This window comes from Bombina bombina, chromosome 2 (genome assembly GCF_027579735.1).
Source record: "Bombina bombina isolate aBomBom1 chromosome 2, aBomBom1.pri, whole genome shotgun sequence".
Lineage (NCBI taxonomy): Eukaryota > Metazoa > Chordata > Amphibia > Anura > Bombinatoridae > Bombina > Bombina bombina.
The window spans coordinates 493,522,413-493,537,875 of record NC_069500.1 but is presented as its reverse complement, the minus strand read 5'-3'; the positions used below and the strand labels follow the sequence as shown (position 1 = coordinate 493,537,875).

At 40.3% G+C, this 15,463-nt stretch overlaps 1 protein-coding gene across 1 annotated transcript in view; it reads left to right on the top strand.

Moving 5' to 3' along the window:
- Positions 1-6,114, top strand: part of P2RX2 (purinergic receptor P2X 2) — a 176,857-nt gene extending 170,743 nt beyond the window's left edge. Inside the window, exons 10-12 of the mRNA XM_053700556.1 lie at positions 1,662-1,727; positions 3,796-3,873; positions 5,326-6,114. Of these exons, the coding sequence (XP_053556531.1) occupies positions 1,662-1,727; positions 3,796-3,873; positions 5,326-5,526 (345 nt within the window). The 3' untranslated portion in view covers positions 5,527-6,114. The remainder of the gene's footprint in view (positions 1-1,661; positions 1,728-3,795; positions 3,874-5,325) is intronic.
- The last annotated feature ends 9,349 nt before the right edge of the window (positions 6,115-15,463 follow it).

Below are 15,463 nucleotides of genomic sequence, written 5' to 3'. Positions count from 1 at the left end.
GCATGTGCATAAATAATTTAATTTTTGAAATAAACTAATTATTGTGGGCACACTCCGGACTTTACAAGCTTGACACTCTAATATAGGGATGCCACCTCGACCATGGTTTCCTGGACATTTATGAGTTGCACATGCTGTAGGGTCTGCAGAGAGGAACATGAATTGCAGCCCTGGACAGCACACAAATAGGGATCCTGGACAGCACTATTCATGTTCCTCCCTGCACACCCTGCAGCATGTGTAACTCATAAGTGTCCAGGAAAACATGGCCGAGGTGGCAACTCTTTTCTAATAGCACTTCTATATCTGTACCTTAATTGACCTCAGCAGAGGAGATGAGAGAAGCCTAAGTTTCAACATGTCAGTGTTCATTACCTTATATAAACTAAAAATGAAACATATTTCTTCATTATTTAAACAACTAATATAATTTTGGGGGGAAAAATACATCTGCATATTTGTTTAATATTCTGTGTCCCTTAAAGCAATATTATACCAGAGCATCTCATGTAGTTAGATTTGACAGAATAGTTCTTCTAGCAGTGATTGATATAGAACATATGCCTCCTGTTTGTTAAAACCACAGACGCCTAAGAAAAACAAACATTTTTTATCTACTATACTTTTCTATTCACTGCAATATTTCATGAAAACATTATTTGTTCCTGTTATTATTATAGTTTAACTTGATATTAAAGGGGCAGTAAGTACTTTAAAACAGTAGTCAAGTCCTACAAAAAAAAGTGTGGGAACTCACCAAGACTTTGACCCCCTCACAATTAATATTGTTTTATACACACACACTATATGTATATGTATATAATCTAATAATACACTTGGGTTAATGAAAGCAAATTAAATTCAATAAAGGGTTAAATGGTTGCCTTTGGGCCTGAGAATCCTCCTCTGTTACAGAGTCTTACCCACTTAAGGTGCAATAGCCCTTTTTCTGCTGAGGGGAGCTAAATAACCCAAGAGCAAGCCACACAGAAACGTAAGCACCATGTGTTCCACACAGTGCAGGGTGATCACACAGCAGGGCCGCTGACAGGCTTGCATTTAGTGTATTGTAGGAAATGTTACTGCCCATTACTAGAGGATCTCACTATCCCTCTAACTAGACTGTGCGCCAGCTCCTCCCACCAGCAGCAGCAGTGTTTACTGAAGCATTTATGTTCTCCAATCAAAGTCAGAAAATTGTGGATTTCCCAGTCCTGCAAAATGAAAGGGCACATGATAGGCTTCATACACTTAACCTTGCCACATATATTTCCCTAATTTGCAGGTTAGTACCTTATCTTTTCTGCTGATGACAAACAGTTAAGATTTTGTTAATATGATAGTAGAGTAGCAAGCCCTGTTATCTCCAGACTTAACTCCTCCAAATAAGGTAAGTAGTGGATGGAGTTTGACCATTAAAAACCATTGCAGCAAACAAGGTGTTAATATAGTTCAGACTGCTATGTTAATCTATTGGAAGACTGCAGAAAAATGTTGTAATTACAAGGTGTTTTGCTATAATAGGAGAGATGGAGTGGAGCTATATATGGCAGGAAAATATTTGATAGAAGCAGCTATTAACATGTAATAGCATATGTGGTAAGGAATGCAAAATTACAATAGACCTGTAATACCTTTCTTTTTTTAATTGTCTCCTTAAGGCTGGAAAGTTCAGTCTTATACCCACCATAATTAACTTAGCCACTGCCTTGACATCTATAGGGGTGGTAAGTACATACTGCATGAAGCATGCGCCATATTATGTACTATGTATATTACTTTATATATGCACTGTTACTTTGTTAATAGGCTGGTACATTAATCATATCAGACATTATAATACAATAGCTTTTTAGACTGCAGATGTCTCTCCAATGAGAATGAAGTCTCTGCACTCTTACAAATATAGCTGCCATCTAGGTGGTATTTTTACAGTTCAGGTCAATGTAGATAATTCTTTTAACAACCTTTTTAGTTTCTTTATTACTTCAGTTTTGGTATTGAGCATCTATAGTCTGTAGGTCTCTTTGTCTACCCTATTGATACTTTTTGGAGATATTGTATATCTCTTAATGCAGGTGAAATGTTCAGCTCATTGATCATAGTTTTTATTGTCAGTTATTTGCAAAATAATATTTTGTGTTTGCTGTTTAGATGAATGGTTCTTCATAATGTGCTTCTGTGTATTTAGAGGTGGCTCTAGACAATAGTGAGCCCTTAGGCAAAACTAAAATATGAGGCCCCTCATCACACACAAAAGGGAAAAAAAATGCAGAAATTAGCCCCATATATTTATTTGCATAAACAATATTTTTCATGCAAGGGTCGCCAAATGCAAGACGCCTAGATTTTACTTCTTCTGGCTTATAACTTGGATTATTCTACATATATTTATATAAAAACACCACTGTCTGGGTCCTAAGAAGTATGTGGCTGGCTCAATATTCTTACTGGTTCCTAAATGTGAAATAAATCTGGTATTTCAAATTGTACAAACTGTAGCTATAAAATCCTACAATCTGATATAAACGGATATAAGAAATAAGCTTGTATTTGCCAGCCATCACAAGTAACAAATGCAATACAGTAAATCCCAAACAAAATATATGCTCCCTTTATGCATCTACAATTGCAAACTACAGTGCAGAAGCTGATACCCCAGAACAGATACATAGCCTCCTGTTGTGCCAGATATATAATCCCTGACCAGATGCATTGCCCTACTGTATCTAATATACCATGTATATCCCACATTAGACCAAAACCAGACCAATGGCCCATGCAGCCTTTTAAGCTGAAACTATGCCACATCAGACCCCAAGACAAAATGCAAAGCCCTCTTACACCTCCATTTATACTAGATATATACTAAATCAGACCACTTGCAAATGGTCCCCTGCACTCCTCATAAGCCAGATATGTGCCACATTAGATCCCAACCCCAGAAAAAAATCATGATTAATTAACAAACTTTAGACAGTATATGTGCCACAGTATACTTGGTTCCTGCAAACTAGGCATTCATTGAACACAGGGCTCATTGAAGCAGGAATCCCTATATTATAATGTGTCTGAACACATCTGTTCCACCCTCTGCTCATGCCTATGATAATTAAACTGTATTACGATACTTGGAGGAAGCCGTTAGGCTGGGCTACTATGCTACAAACAACTGTTCCAAGAAAAGAAAATGCAGATTTTTTTCTATGACCCTCTGCAAGGCCTTATCATAAGTGAGGCCTTAAAGGGACACTGAACCCAATTTTTTTTTCTTTTGTGATTCATATAGAGCATGCAATTTTAAGCAACTTTCTAATTTACTCCTATTATCATTTTTTCTTTGTTCTCTTGCTCTCTTTATTTGAAAAAGAAGGCATCTAGGTTTTTTTTTTTTGGTTCAGTACTCTGGCCAGCACTTTTTTTTTTATTGGTGTATGAATTTATCCACCAATCAGCAAGAACAACCCAAGTTGTTCCCCAAAAATGGGCAGGCATCTAAACTTACATTATTGTATTTCAAATAAAGATACCAAGAGAATGAAGAAAATTTGATAATAGGAGTAAATTAGAAAGTTGCTTAAAATTTCATGCTCAATCTGAATCACGAAAGAAAACATTTGAGTTCAGTGTCCCTTTAAGACCACCTATTTGGCCTAATGGTAGAGCTGCCTCTGTATATATTGTAGCAGCATGGCACCCTCTAGCACTCTCAAGTACCTCTGCTGTTATTGGGTTTACCTGTATTACTAACATAGCATCTAAGCCTGTTAATTTAACTTGTTCTACTTGTACTAGGGATCCGTATTCTGTGACTGGATACTACTGACATTTATGAACAAGAACCACATGTACAGCATCCGGAAATATGATGAGGTAACGAGAGTATGAAACATAGTGTAAAGGTTGAGAATGGGGAAAGGGAGTAGTTATTGAAAAATATAGCTATAGGACAAGGAAGATACTATAGTGAGGGAAAATGGAGATACATACGTACAAAGATACCCACACAGTCTTGTTGTTTGTAAAAGACTTTTTTTGATTGCATGCTGTTAGTTCTGACAAGCTAGAGGCGAGTACTTCACGAGCTGTCCTGATAGGTCAAGCCATGTGTAGTTATTGAGTATAAACATAATGTGCACACGGAGGCAAGAGATGGCGTTAATTACAGCAAGTGTGTAAGCTTAAGAATAGATATCGTTATACTACGTCTTACTAATGGGTGTTTATGGATGATATTAGGCTCTATAGCGCAATTGCTAAAATGTAATACTTGATTGCAATACAATTTCTATGGAAATAAGACTAACAGTTAAATACAGGCCAAATGATCAGTATGGCATTGCGGATTATACAAACTACATAGTGTTCCATTCTTATCTTTATTATATTACACATTTGTTTGTTGTACACGTGATTCACTAATACACAAACTATCAGATTTGATTTACTAGATCATGATTCAAAGTATATGATCACGTTGATATTGTATAGTTTTCACTTGTTTGAATGTCACTATGGCAACACTGATGGTGTCATTCCCTGGGGGGTGTTTCTGTTGTTTGAGGAAGGGGAGTATTTTGATCCCCGAAACGGCATGTATTAATAAAAGATACGCTTGTGTTAAGCCCAGTGAGTGCGGGCTCTTCGTTGTGATCAAGGGGCATATGTATCAAGCTCCAAATGGAGCTTGATGTTGTGTGTTTCTGGCGAGCCTGCCGGCTCGCCAGAAACAGCAGTTATGAAGCAGCTGTCACAAAGACCGCTGCTCCATAACCTGTCCGCCTGCTCTGAGCAGGCGGACAGAGATCGCCGGAAATCAACCCGATCGAGTACGATCAAGTTGATTGACACCCCCCTGCTGACGGCCGATTGGCCGCGAGTCTGCAGGGGGCAGCATTGCACCAGCAGCTCTTGTGAGCTGCTGGTGCAATGCTGAATACGGCGAGTGTATTGCTCGCTGTATTCAGCGAGGTCTGGCGGTCCTGATCCGCAGTGTCGGATCAGGTCTGACAGACCTTGATAACTATGGCCCATACTCTTCTGCTCCTGTCACGCTGATTATAGGTGAGAGTGCAAATCCTTTATTCTGTTGTGCATACAAAGATAGATAGATTTATATGGAGAGCTATAGATAGATTATTTGTAGGTAGATAGAGATAATACTAACAAGTTAGTCTACAGTCTTTTTTCTTAACAGATTTGGATTCAGAGGGAAGGTTGTGAACAGTGATTGTGTGAGTGTTGAATATAGCATGTTTTCTCTGACACACTAGTGTAAATTAATAACCGCCTGGTAAAGATTTATTGTATCTTTTTGTTCTGAAGGTCTGGAAATTGCAAGAGACAAGCCCAGAGAGTTTAACTGCAGTCAGCTCCCCACAGGATTCAACCTTTGCCTCAGAATCTCCTTGCACCATAGAGGACACGTTATACAAGGATAGAAGTCCTACAGGTGACAGTACAGACTTAACTGAGAAAATGGAGCTGGAAGAAACAGGGGACTCAGGGACCCAACATACAAGCTGATGCTTCATACAGGGACAGACTATAAAATAGACATTTTCATATCAAACTGAGAAGTAGTTTTGCACCAAAAGGGGGGGAAAGAAACAGATCAAAAGTGTTAAAGAAGAGGAGGATGGAGTGAAGCAGACTGGGCAAAGTTACAAGAAGAAAGATTATTAACAGTGGGTTGAAAATGGTCCCTTCCCTACCTGATTATCTGGCTATTTTCTTTTCCATTAGATCCACTCCATCATTGCCTGTGTCTTGCTCAACCCATCTTTTGATCTCTGTCCTTTCCTTTTATTAGATGGCCGCAATAAATGTTTATCATACTAGGTCTTCTATTTGCAGCCATCTCTAGACATCTGTCCTTGCCCATCATGCCTGGTCACATTCTGTTGTGTAGCCACACACAACCTCTGCTTTCTATCCAATCTTTCTGATGTCTTGTCCTTCCTGCTTGCAACCAGTCTACCAGCTTCTCAACATTCTGTCTTTCCTTGCTTTCTCATTTTTTTCTGTTGTTGCTATTCATCTTGTTTTTTCCTTTTTCATCTCGTGTTATCTATGGTCGTTACAGTCCTAAAGGGACATAGTGCAAAACAAAAAATTCTCTCCTACAAAGCTCCAGAACATTAATGCACTACTGGGACCTATCTGAATACACTTGGAGAGCCAATGAAAAAAGCATATATGTGGAGCCACCAATCACCAGCTAGCTCCCAGTAGTGCATTGTGAACTTTTAATTGGGACTTTCATGTCCCTTTAATATCTTGGTACCTCGTCTTACAGGCTTTTGACAACAGATGTCTTTACACATCCCATCTGCCAGTGTTTCTCTGCCATTCTTGACACTCTCTCTGGCCTCTCCTTGCTTTCATTCTGGCACCTATTCAGTTTCCCCCATTTACTGTTTTCTTTCAGTTTTGGGCTTTTTCCTAAGGATGCATTAGTCTGCATGGCTAATCCTGGCCTCTTTGCCTCCCTTACTGATCTCTTCTGTACATTTTACTTTCCTCCTAGATGTTCTCAATAAACTCTGGTCTCTGCCAGTCCCCAGGGATCCATGAGCAAGGAAATGATGAGAAATGATTTCTTTTATTAGATAAAAGATTTCAATAGTAATTACTAGAGGTTGGCTCTTGTGGTCTCTGACTTATCTGCCTGCATTATCTTTTCATCCACTTACAGCTGCCCCTCCCACCTGCTTCTTGTTTTACTAAGGATTCAAAGCCCAGGGATGCAGGGGTGAACTACAGGTTTATTATCAAGAGATCCAGTAAGTGCAAAGAAGTGTCAGTAAGTCAATTATCCTTTTCCTTGTGGTATTTGAGTGCCTAGAATTAAGTTCTAATAAGAAGTAATCACTTCTACACATCTTACTCACTGTCCATCTCGACCGCTTGAGTTCCCATAGTGTTACTGTGAAGATCTTTAACTCTTTGTGTATAAGTGTTAAGCAAATCTTTTGTGTGGAATAAAAAAAACCTGTAGAACATGGCAAAGTAAATACAGTATATTATAAAGAAGTATAATGCTTTGTTGAAATGTGAAGAAATCCTGGCTTATAGCGATGGGTTCAATAATCATTTATAGGGATAAAAAGGAACATTAAACTCTCAAAATGTGAGTGTTATCTAAATGTGTTATCTAAATGTGTTAAAATAAAGTAATTTAAAGTATTTTTTTGCATATACAATTTACAACTGGATTTAAAAAAGCTCTTCATACAAATTGATTTAAAAAAAAAACATTAAAAACTTGCATTGTTTTGCAGTCCAGTAACCCATCTTTTGAAAATCCTGTTGAGTTTATTTATCTTATCGCTGTTGCTGTGGCCAACTAGTGTGATATATAAATAAGATCCTGCACTGCTCATGCAATTACTATGTAAAATGTTGCACGGTCAAGACTCTGAATCCTGCAGGATGCTCTCCCGGAGAAGCAGTACAAACTAATTATATATAACAATAATTATTTAAACATGTTACAGGGATTTCCTTTTTAATTAATGTCCCTATTGAGTTACACAGAATGAGAACATTAATTTAAAAGCTGTTAATCAAATAGGATAGTAATATACCAGATGGCTTGGCTTGTTCTTCCTTATATGTCAGACCCATTGGGAATTGTCTGTAATTTATATATCACCTTATTTGGGCTGGTCCCAATTTAAAAAATATGTGGCGTATGGTAACCTTTATAATGCATTCTATGGAGAAAAGGAGAAGTTGTCTAGGGTAAAGACTTAAACTTAATACAAACAATAAGTGAAGTAAAAATGGTGATTAAGTTGTGCTAATACACATAACCAAAGTGAACAACTAAATAAAATTAAACACTGCACATAAGTCAATGGATACTTCAGTTCACAAATGCAAGTCCTTCAGTTGTGTGGACAAATTTGTTCTTGGTGATTCAGCATATATAAAGAGAAAATTAAAATATAGTGCAATACTATCACAGTCCTTATATGAAGTGTATAGAGAACATTACTCACGTTCTTCTGCGCTGTATACCTAGCTCTAAGTGTATTCAGTGTGTTATAGGTGGATCGTATGACGGCAGGAACAGTACTCAACTGGATTCATTTATCCGAATGACAATTTATTTAAAACAATATTGTACAATAATAAAAACAAGCAGTATCAAGTCACAGACAAGAGATACAGTGTAACAATGTAAACTTCCAAGACCCCCAGAGTACTCTTACTAAAAACAGCTTTGAGTCCTGTATAGGGCTTGTGTGAAGTCCAAAGACTGCTGTTTAACCCCGCTTCTTCACATGACCCTATCTTTACTGCACTTTGACCCCGCCTCTTCACATGATCTTTTCTTTACCACAATTTGCCCCTGCCTCTTCACATGACCCTTTCTTTACCGGAATTGCCCCCGCCTCTTTACATGACCCTTTCTTTACCACAATTTGCCCCACCTCTTCACATGACCCTTTCTTTACCGCACTTTGCCCCCGCCTCTTTACATGACCCTTTCTTTACCGCACTTTGCCCCCGCCTCTTCACATGACCCTTTCTTTACCGCACTTTGCCCCCGCCTCTTTACATGACCCTTTCTTTACCACAATTTGCCCCGCCTCTTCACATGACCCTTTACCGCACTTTGCCCCCATATCTTTACATGACCCTTTCTTTACCACACTTTGACTTCGCCTCCTCACATGACCCTTTCTTTACCACAATTTGCCTCTGCCTCTTCACATGACCCCTTCTTTACCGCTCTTTGCCCCTGCCTCTTCACATGACCCTTTCTTTACCACAATTTGCCCCTGCCTCTTCACATGACCCTTTCTTTACCACAATTTGCCCCTGCCTCTTCACATGACCATTTCTTTACCACAATTTGACCCTGCCTCTTCACATGACCCTTTCTTTACCGCACTTTGCCCCCGCCTCTTCACATGACCCTTTCTTTACCACAATTTTCCCATGCCTCTTCACATGACCCTTTCTTTACCGCACTTTGCCCCGCCTCTTTACATGACCCTTTATTTACTACACTTTGACCCCGCCTCTTCACATGACCCTTTCTTTACCGCACTTTGACCCCGCCTCTTTACATGACCCTTTCTTTACCACACTTTGACCCCGCCTCTTCACATGACCCTTTCTTTACCACAATTTTCCCCGCCTCTTCACATGACCCTTTCTGTACCGCACTTTGACCCCACCTCTTTATGTGACCCTTTCTTTACGGCAAATTGAGAAGAGGCAGGGTTTTGTGAACTGAAATATCCTTTAACTTATGCGGAGTATATGTTGCCTCTGAAAATGTACAACTATGTATTTGTAACATAAAAAGTAGTGGTACTTATGTATTTGTTAAACTTATCTTGTATTTTATGTATTTGTTTATCATCTTGTATTTGTAACATAAACAGTACTGGTACTTATAGAAGCCTACAGTGTTTAATAAAATACTAATGAAGGTATTATTCAGACCAATACACTCTCAGCCTCATGAGGATATATTTTCTGTGTCTTAATCATATTTATCTGTGTTTTCTTAGTACAGTATATCTCTGTCACTTTACCTTCTATGTTTCCATTAGATTTAATTGCATAATTGAATTTTCTCAACCTTACTTTGGGTCACCACTTTGTTCCTCTCCCTCACTTCCTTATCTCTTTGTGATTACTACTGTGTACAGTGTATGATTTGATTATACTCCAGTTACTAATTTGTTTGATGTAACATTACAGATAGTCACAAAAACTTACAGCACAGCAATGCTCTGAGAGCATCTGATGGAGACATAGTTTAAATATGTAACATTAACAAAAGCTTGCAATGTCCTCAGGAGATGAGGCAACCTTGTCCACTAAATATCAGGTATATACATTATTGTTATATAGAAACAGAGTAGCTCTGTGCAGGTCAGTAGTGTGCAAGATGCAGCTTAAAGGGACAGTCTACCATAAAATTGTTATTGTTTTAAAAGATAGATAATCCCTTTATTAACCATTCCCCAGTTTTGCATAACCAACACAGTTATATTAATATACTTTTTACCTCTGTGATTACCTTGTATCTAGGAACCTTCTTCCAGCCCCCTAATCACATGACTGTGACTGTTTATTATCTATTGTCTTAAAGTTAGCATTGTTTTGTGCTAAATCTTAAATAACTCCCTGTGCCTGAACACAGTGTTATCTATATGGCCCATGTGTACTTTCTGTCTCTTTGTGTTGAAAAGAGATTTAAAAAGCCTGTGATAAGAGGCAGCCTTCAAAGGCTTAGAAATTAACATATGAGCCTACCTATGTTTAGTTTAAACTAAGAATACCAAGAGAAAAAAGCAAATTTGATGATAAAAGTAAATTGGAAAGTTGATTAAAGTTAAAAGTCCTATCTGAATAATGAAAGTTTAATTTATACTAGATTGTTCCTTTAAAGGAACAATAAAGTCACAATTAAATTTACATGATTCAGGTAGAGCACTGGTTTTTAAACCTTTCCTCAGGCCTCCACAACAGGCCAGGTTTTCAGGTTTTACCTTGGGTGAGAGCAGGTAAAATAACCATCGGCTAGATTACAAGTTTTGCGTTATGGGTGAAAAGGCATCGTTAAGGCTCTTTTTCACTACCGCTGGTATTACGAGTCTTGCAGGTTTGGCTGCACCACACACTTTTTTGGCCGTAACGCAACGTAACTACCGCAGCTTTCAAAAAGTCCTTTTTCAATAGGACTTCCATAGCGCCGGTATTACAAGTTTGCCTGGGAGGCCAAAAAGTGAGCGGTACAGCCTATACCGTCAAGATCCATAACGTAAACTGAAAGTCAGTAGTTATGGGTTTTATGCTACAAAGCCGTAACCTTAAACTCATAACTAAAGTGCTAAAAAGTACACTAACACCCATAAACTACCTATTAACCCCTATACCGAGACCCTCCCGCATCGCAAATAATAAAATAAAATGATTAACCCCTAATCTGCCGCTCCGGACGTCGCCGCCACTATAATAAACATATTAACCCCTAAAACTGCTGCATCCCAAACACTAGTTAAATATTATTAACCCCTAATCTGCTGTCCCTAACATCGCCGCAACCTACATTACTGTTATTAACCCCTAATCTGCTGCTCCCAAAATGGCCGCCACTATACTAAAGTTATAAACCTTTAAACCTAACCTTAAGTCTAACCCTAACACCACTAACTTTAATGTAATTAAAATAAATCTAAATAAAACCTAATATTAATAACTAAATCATTCCTATTTAAAAATAAATACTTACCTGTAAAATAAACCCTAAGCTAGCTACAATATAATTGGAACAGCCAATAGAATGCAAGCTCAATCCTATTGGCTGATTGCATCAGCCAATAGGATTGAAGCTCAATCGTATTGGCTGATTGCATCAGCCAATAGGATTTTTTCACCTTTAATTCCGATTGGCTGATATAATTCTATCAGCCAATCGGAATTCAAGGGACGCCATCTTGGATGATGTCACTTAAAGGAACCTTCATTCGAGAAGAGCAGTCTGAACAAGAGGATGCTCCGCGCCGGATGTCTTGAAGATGGAGCCGCTCCGCGCCGGATGGATGAAGATAGAAGATGCCGTCTGGATGAAGACTTCTGCCGGCTTGGATGAAGACTTCTGCCGGCTAGGATGAAGACTTCGGCCCGCTTGGATGAAGACTTCGGCCCGCTTGGATGAAGACTTTGGCCCGCTTGGATGAAGACTTCGTTATAGATGGATGTCGGGTCTTCAAAAACTGTAAGTGGATCTTCGGGGGTTAGTGTTAGGGTTTTTTAAGGGTTTATTGGGTGGGTTTTATTTTAGCTTAGGGTTTGGACTGAAAAAGAGCTAAATGCCCTTTTAAGGGCAATGTCCATCCAAATACCCTTTTAAGGGCAATGGGGAGCTTAGTTTTTTTTAGTTATGTTTTTATTTGGGGGGTTTGGTTGTGTGGGTGGTGGGTTTTACTGTTGGGGGTGTTTGTATTTTTTTACAGGTAAAAGAGCTGATTTCTTTGGGGCAATGCCCCACAAAAGGCCCTTTTAAGGGCTATAGGCAGTTTATTTTAGGCTAGGGTTTTTTTTATTTTGGGGGGGCTTTTTTATTTTGATAGGGATATTAGATTAGGTGCAATTAGTTTAAATATTTGATCATTTCTTTTTTATTTTGTGTAATTTAGTGTTTTGTTTTTTTTTGTAATTTAGTTAATTGTATTTAATAAATGTAATTTATTTTATTGTAGTGTAAGGTTAGGTTTTAGTGTAACTCAGGTTAGGTTTTATTTTACAGTCTACCTAGTTAAAATAAATACAAACTTATCTGTGAAATAAAAATAAAGATAATAAAGATAATAAAGATAGATACAATGTAACTATTAGTTATATTGTAGCTAGCTTAGGGTTTATTTTACAGGTAAGTATTTAGTTTTAAATAGGAATTATTTAGTTATTAATAGTAGGTTTTATTTAGATTTATTTTAATTACATTAAAGTAAGTGGGTGTTAGGGTTAAGGTTAGACTTAGGGTTAGGGGTTAATAACTTTAGTTTAGTGGCAGCGACGTTGGGGGTGGAAGATTAGGGGTTAATAAGTGTAGGTAGGTGGCGGCGATGTCGGGGGCGGCAGATTAGGGGTTAATAACTAATGTAGGTGGCGCGACATTGGGAGCGTCAGATTAGGGGTTAGTAAATGTAGTTAGGTGGGCGGCGATGTTAGGGGCGGCAGATTAGGGGTGTTTAGACTCTGGGTTTATGTTAGGGTGTTAGGTTTAAACATAAATTTTGTTTCCCCATAGGAATCAATGGGTCTGCGTTACGCTCCTTTATTGCAGGTGTTAGGCTTTTTTTAGCCGGCTTTCCCCATTGATGTCTAAGGGGAAATCGTGCACAAGCACGTAAAACCAGCTCAAAGCAGTGCTGGTATTGGAGTGCAGTATGGAGCTCAATTTTGCTCAACGCTGCAATATTGCCTGCTAACGCCGGGTTTATGCAAACCTGTAATAGCAGCGCTATAGGGAGGTGAGCGGTGACAATAACTTGCAAATTAGTATCGAGCCGCTCTTACCGCAAAACTCGTAATCTAGCCACATGTTTACTAACCAGCTAATTATTTTATCTGTGATTCAGTTCAGATGTCCCCAAAATCTGGCCTGTTAGGGAGGCCGGAGTACAGGTTTGAAAACCAGTGAGATAGAGCATGTCATTTTAAAAATTGTGCACAGTCTTTTATAGGCACACTTTCGGAGGCACCCGCTCCTGCTGAGCACATGCAAAAGTGCACAGTATAATCTGTGAGTCTGTGATGGGTGACAACTGTCACATGATACAGGGGGTGGGGCTATTGAAGAAATTTTGAAATTTGGCAGAAATAAAAATATGCTGTTCATTTGAAATGAACTGCTATTGCGTTGTCTTTTTATTTTGCTTGTGTTGGTTATGCAATTTTATATTTAATAAGACTTGTGCAGCGGCAACATTTTTTTTAACTTTCAGAACGAATATTCTGAAAAGTTAGTTTTGTGAATATTTTGTCTACTGCACTATTTAGAATATTTATAAATATTCCTTTGCTACAGGTGAAAAGGATCACCTGTAGCCTTATACTTACGAATGGCGTGCTGTAGGTCCGCACTAATCCAGACCCTTCTTGACAGAGCCCTGGGCTGCGCTAATAGGATGCTTAGCGAGGCAGATCCTAAAACCTGCACTAAAGAACATTCTCCTTTAGTGCAGGCTTTGTGACCTGCCGTGCTAAGCCTCCTATTAGTGTGGATTGGGGCTCTGTGATCCGCCGTGCTAAGCCTCCTATTAGTGCAGCCCAGGGCTCTGTGACCTGCCATGCTAAGCCTCCTATTAGTGCGGCCTGGGGCTCTGTGATCCGCGGTGCTAAGCCTCCTATTAGTGCGGCCCGGGGCTCTGTGTAAGCCTCCTCTATTAGTACGGCCCGGGGGTCTCTGATCCACCGTGCTAAGCCTCCTATTAGTGTGGCTTGGGGCTCTGTGATCCGCCTTGCTAAGCCTCCTATTAGTGCGGCCCGGGGCTCTGTGTAAGCCTCCTCTATTAGTACGGCCCGGGGCTCTCTGATCCACCGTGCTAAGCCTCCTATTAGTGCGGCCTGAGGCTCTGTGTAAGCCTCCTCTATTAGTACGGCCCGGGGCTCTCTGATCCACTGTGCTAAGCCTCCTATTAGAGCGGCCCGGGGCTCTGTGATCCACCTTGCTAAGCCTCCTATTAGTGCGGCCCGGGGCTCTGTGTAAGCCTCCTCTATTAGTACGGCCCGGGGCTCTCTGATCCACCATGCTAAGCCTTCTATTAGTGTGGCCTGGGGCTCTGTGACCCGCCATGCTAAGCCTCTATTAGTGCGGCCCGGGGCTCTGTGATCCGCCATGCTAAGCCTCTATTAGTGTGGCCCGGGGCTCTGTGATCCGCCGTGCTAAGCCTCTATTAGTGCGGCCCGGGGCTCTGTGGACTGCCGTGCTAAGCCTCTATTAGTGCGGCCCGGGGCTCTGTTATCTGCCGTGCTAAGCCTCTATTAGTGTGGCTCGGGGCTCTGTGATCCGCCGTGCTAAGCCTCCTATTAGTGTGGCCTGGGGCTCTGTGATCCGCCGTACTAAGCCTCCTATTAGTGCGGCAGTGGCTCTGTGATCTGCCGTGCTAAGCCTCCTATTAGTTCGGCCCGAGGCTCTGTGATCTGTTGTTCTAAGCCACCTCTATTAGTGTGGCCCGGGGCTCTGTTATCTGCCGTGCTAAGCCTCTATTAGTGTGGCTCGGGGCTCTGTGATCCGCCGTGCTAAGCCTCCTATTAGTGTGGCCTGGGGCTCTGTGATCCGCCGTACTAAGCCTCCTATTAGTGCGGCAGTGGCTCTGTGATCTGCCGTGCTAAGCCTCCTATTAGTTCGGCCCGAGGCTCTGTGATCTGTTGTTCTAAGCCTCCTCTATTAGTGTGGCCCGGGGCTCTGTGATCCACCGTGCTAAGCCTCCTATTAATGTGGCCCTGTGTTCTGTGATCTGCCGTGCTAAGCCTCCACTATTAGTGCGGCCTGGGGCTCTGTGATCCGCTGTGCTAAGCCTCCTATTAGTGCAGCCTGGGGCTCTGTGATCCGCTGTGCTAAGACTCCTATTAGTGCGGCCCGGGGCTCTGTGAACCGATGTGCTAAGCTTCCTAATAGTGCGGCCCGGGGCTCTGTGATCTCCTGTGCTAAGTCTCCTATTAGTGCGGCCCAGGGCTCTGTGACCTGCCATGCTAAGCCTCTTAATAGGATTAGCACGACTCTCCAGCTTGCTACAGGTAAGTATTTAACCTTTTAAAGCTAATTGAAAGAAAATTCATGCATAGTAACAAATTTCATTAGTAATTGTTCATTTTCTTTAAATTAGTTAGTGCATTTGCTCAGATATTCGTGTTGTGAAAATGAAATGAGTATCCGTGTTTTCTTCACAAATTTTCATTTGTACAAAAAAAAATGTACCCGGCT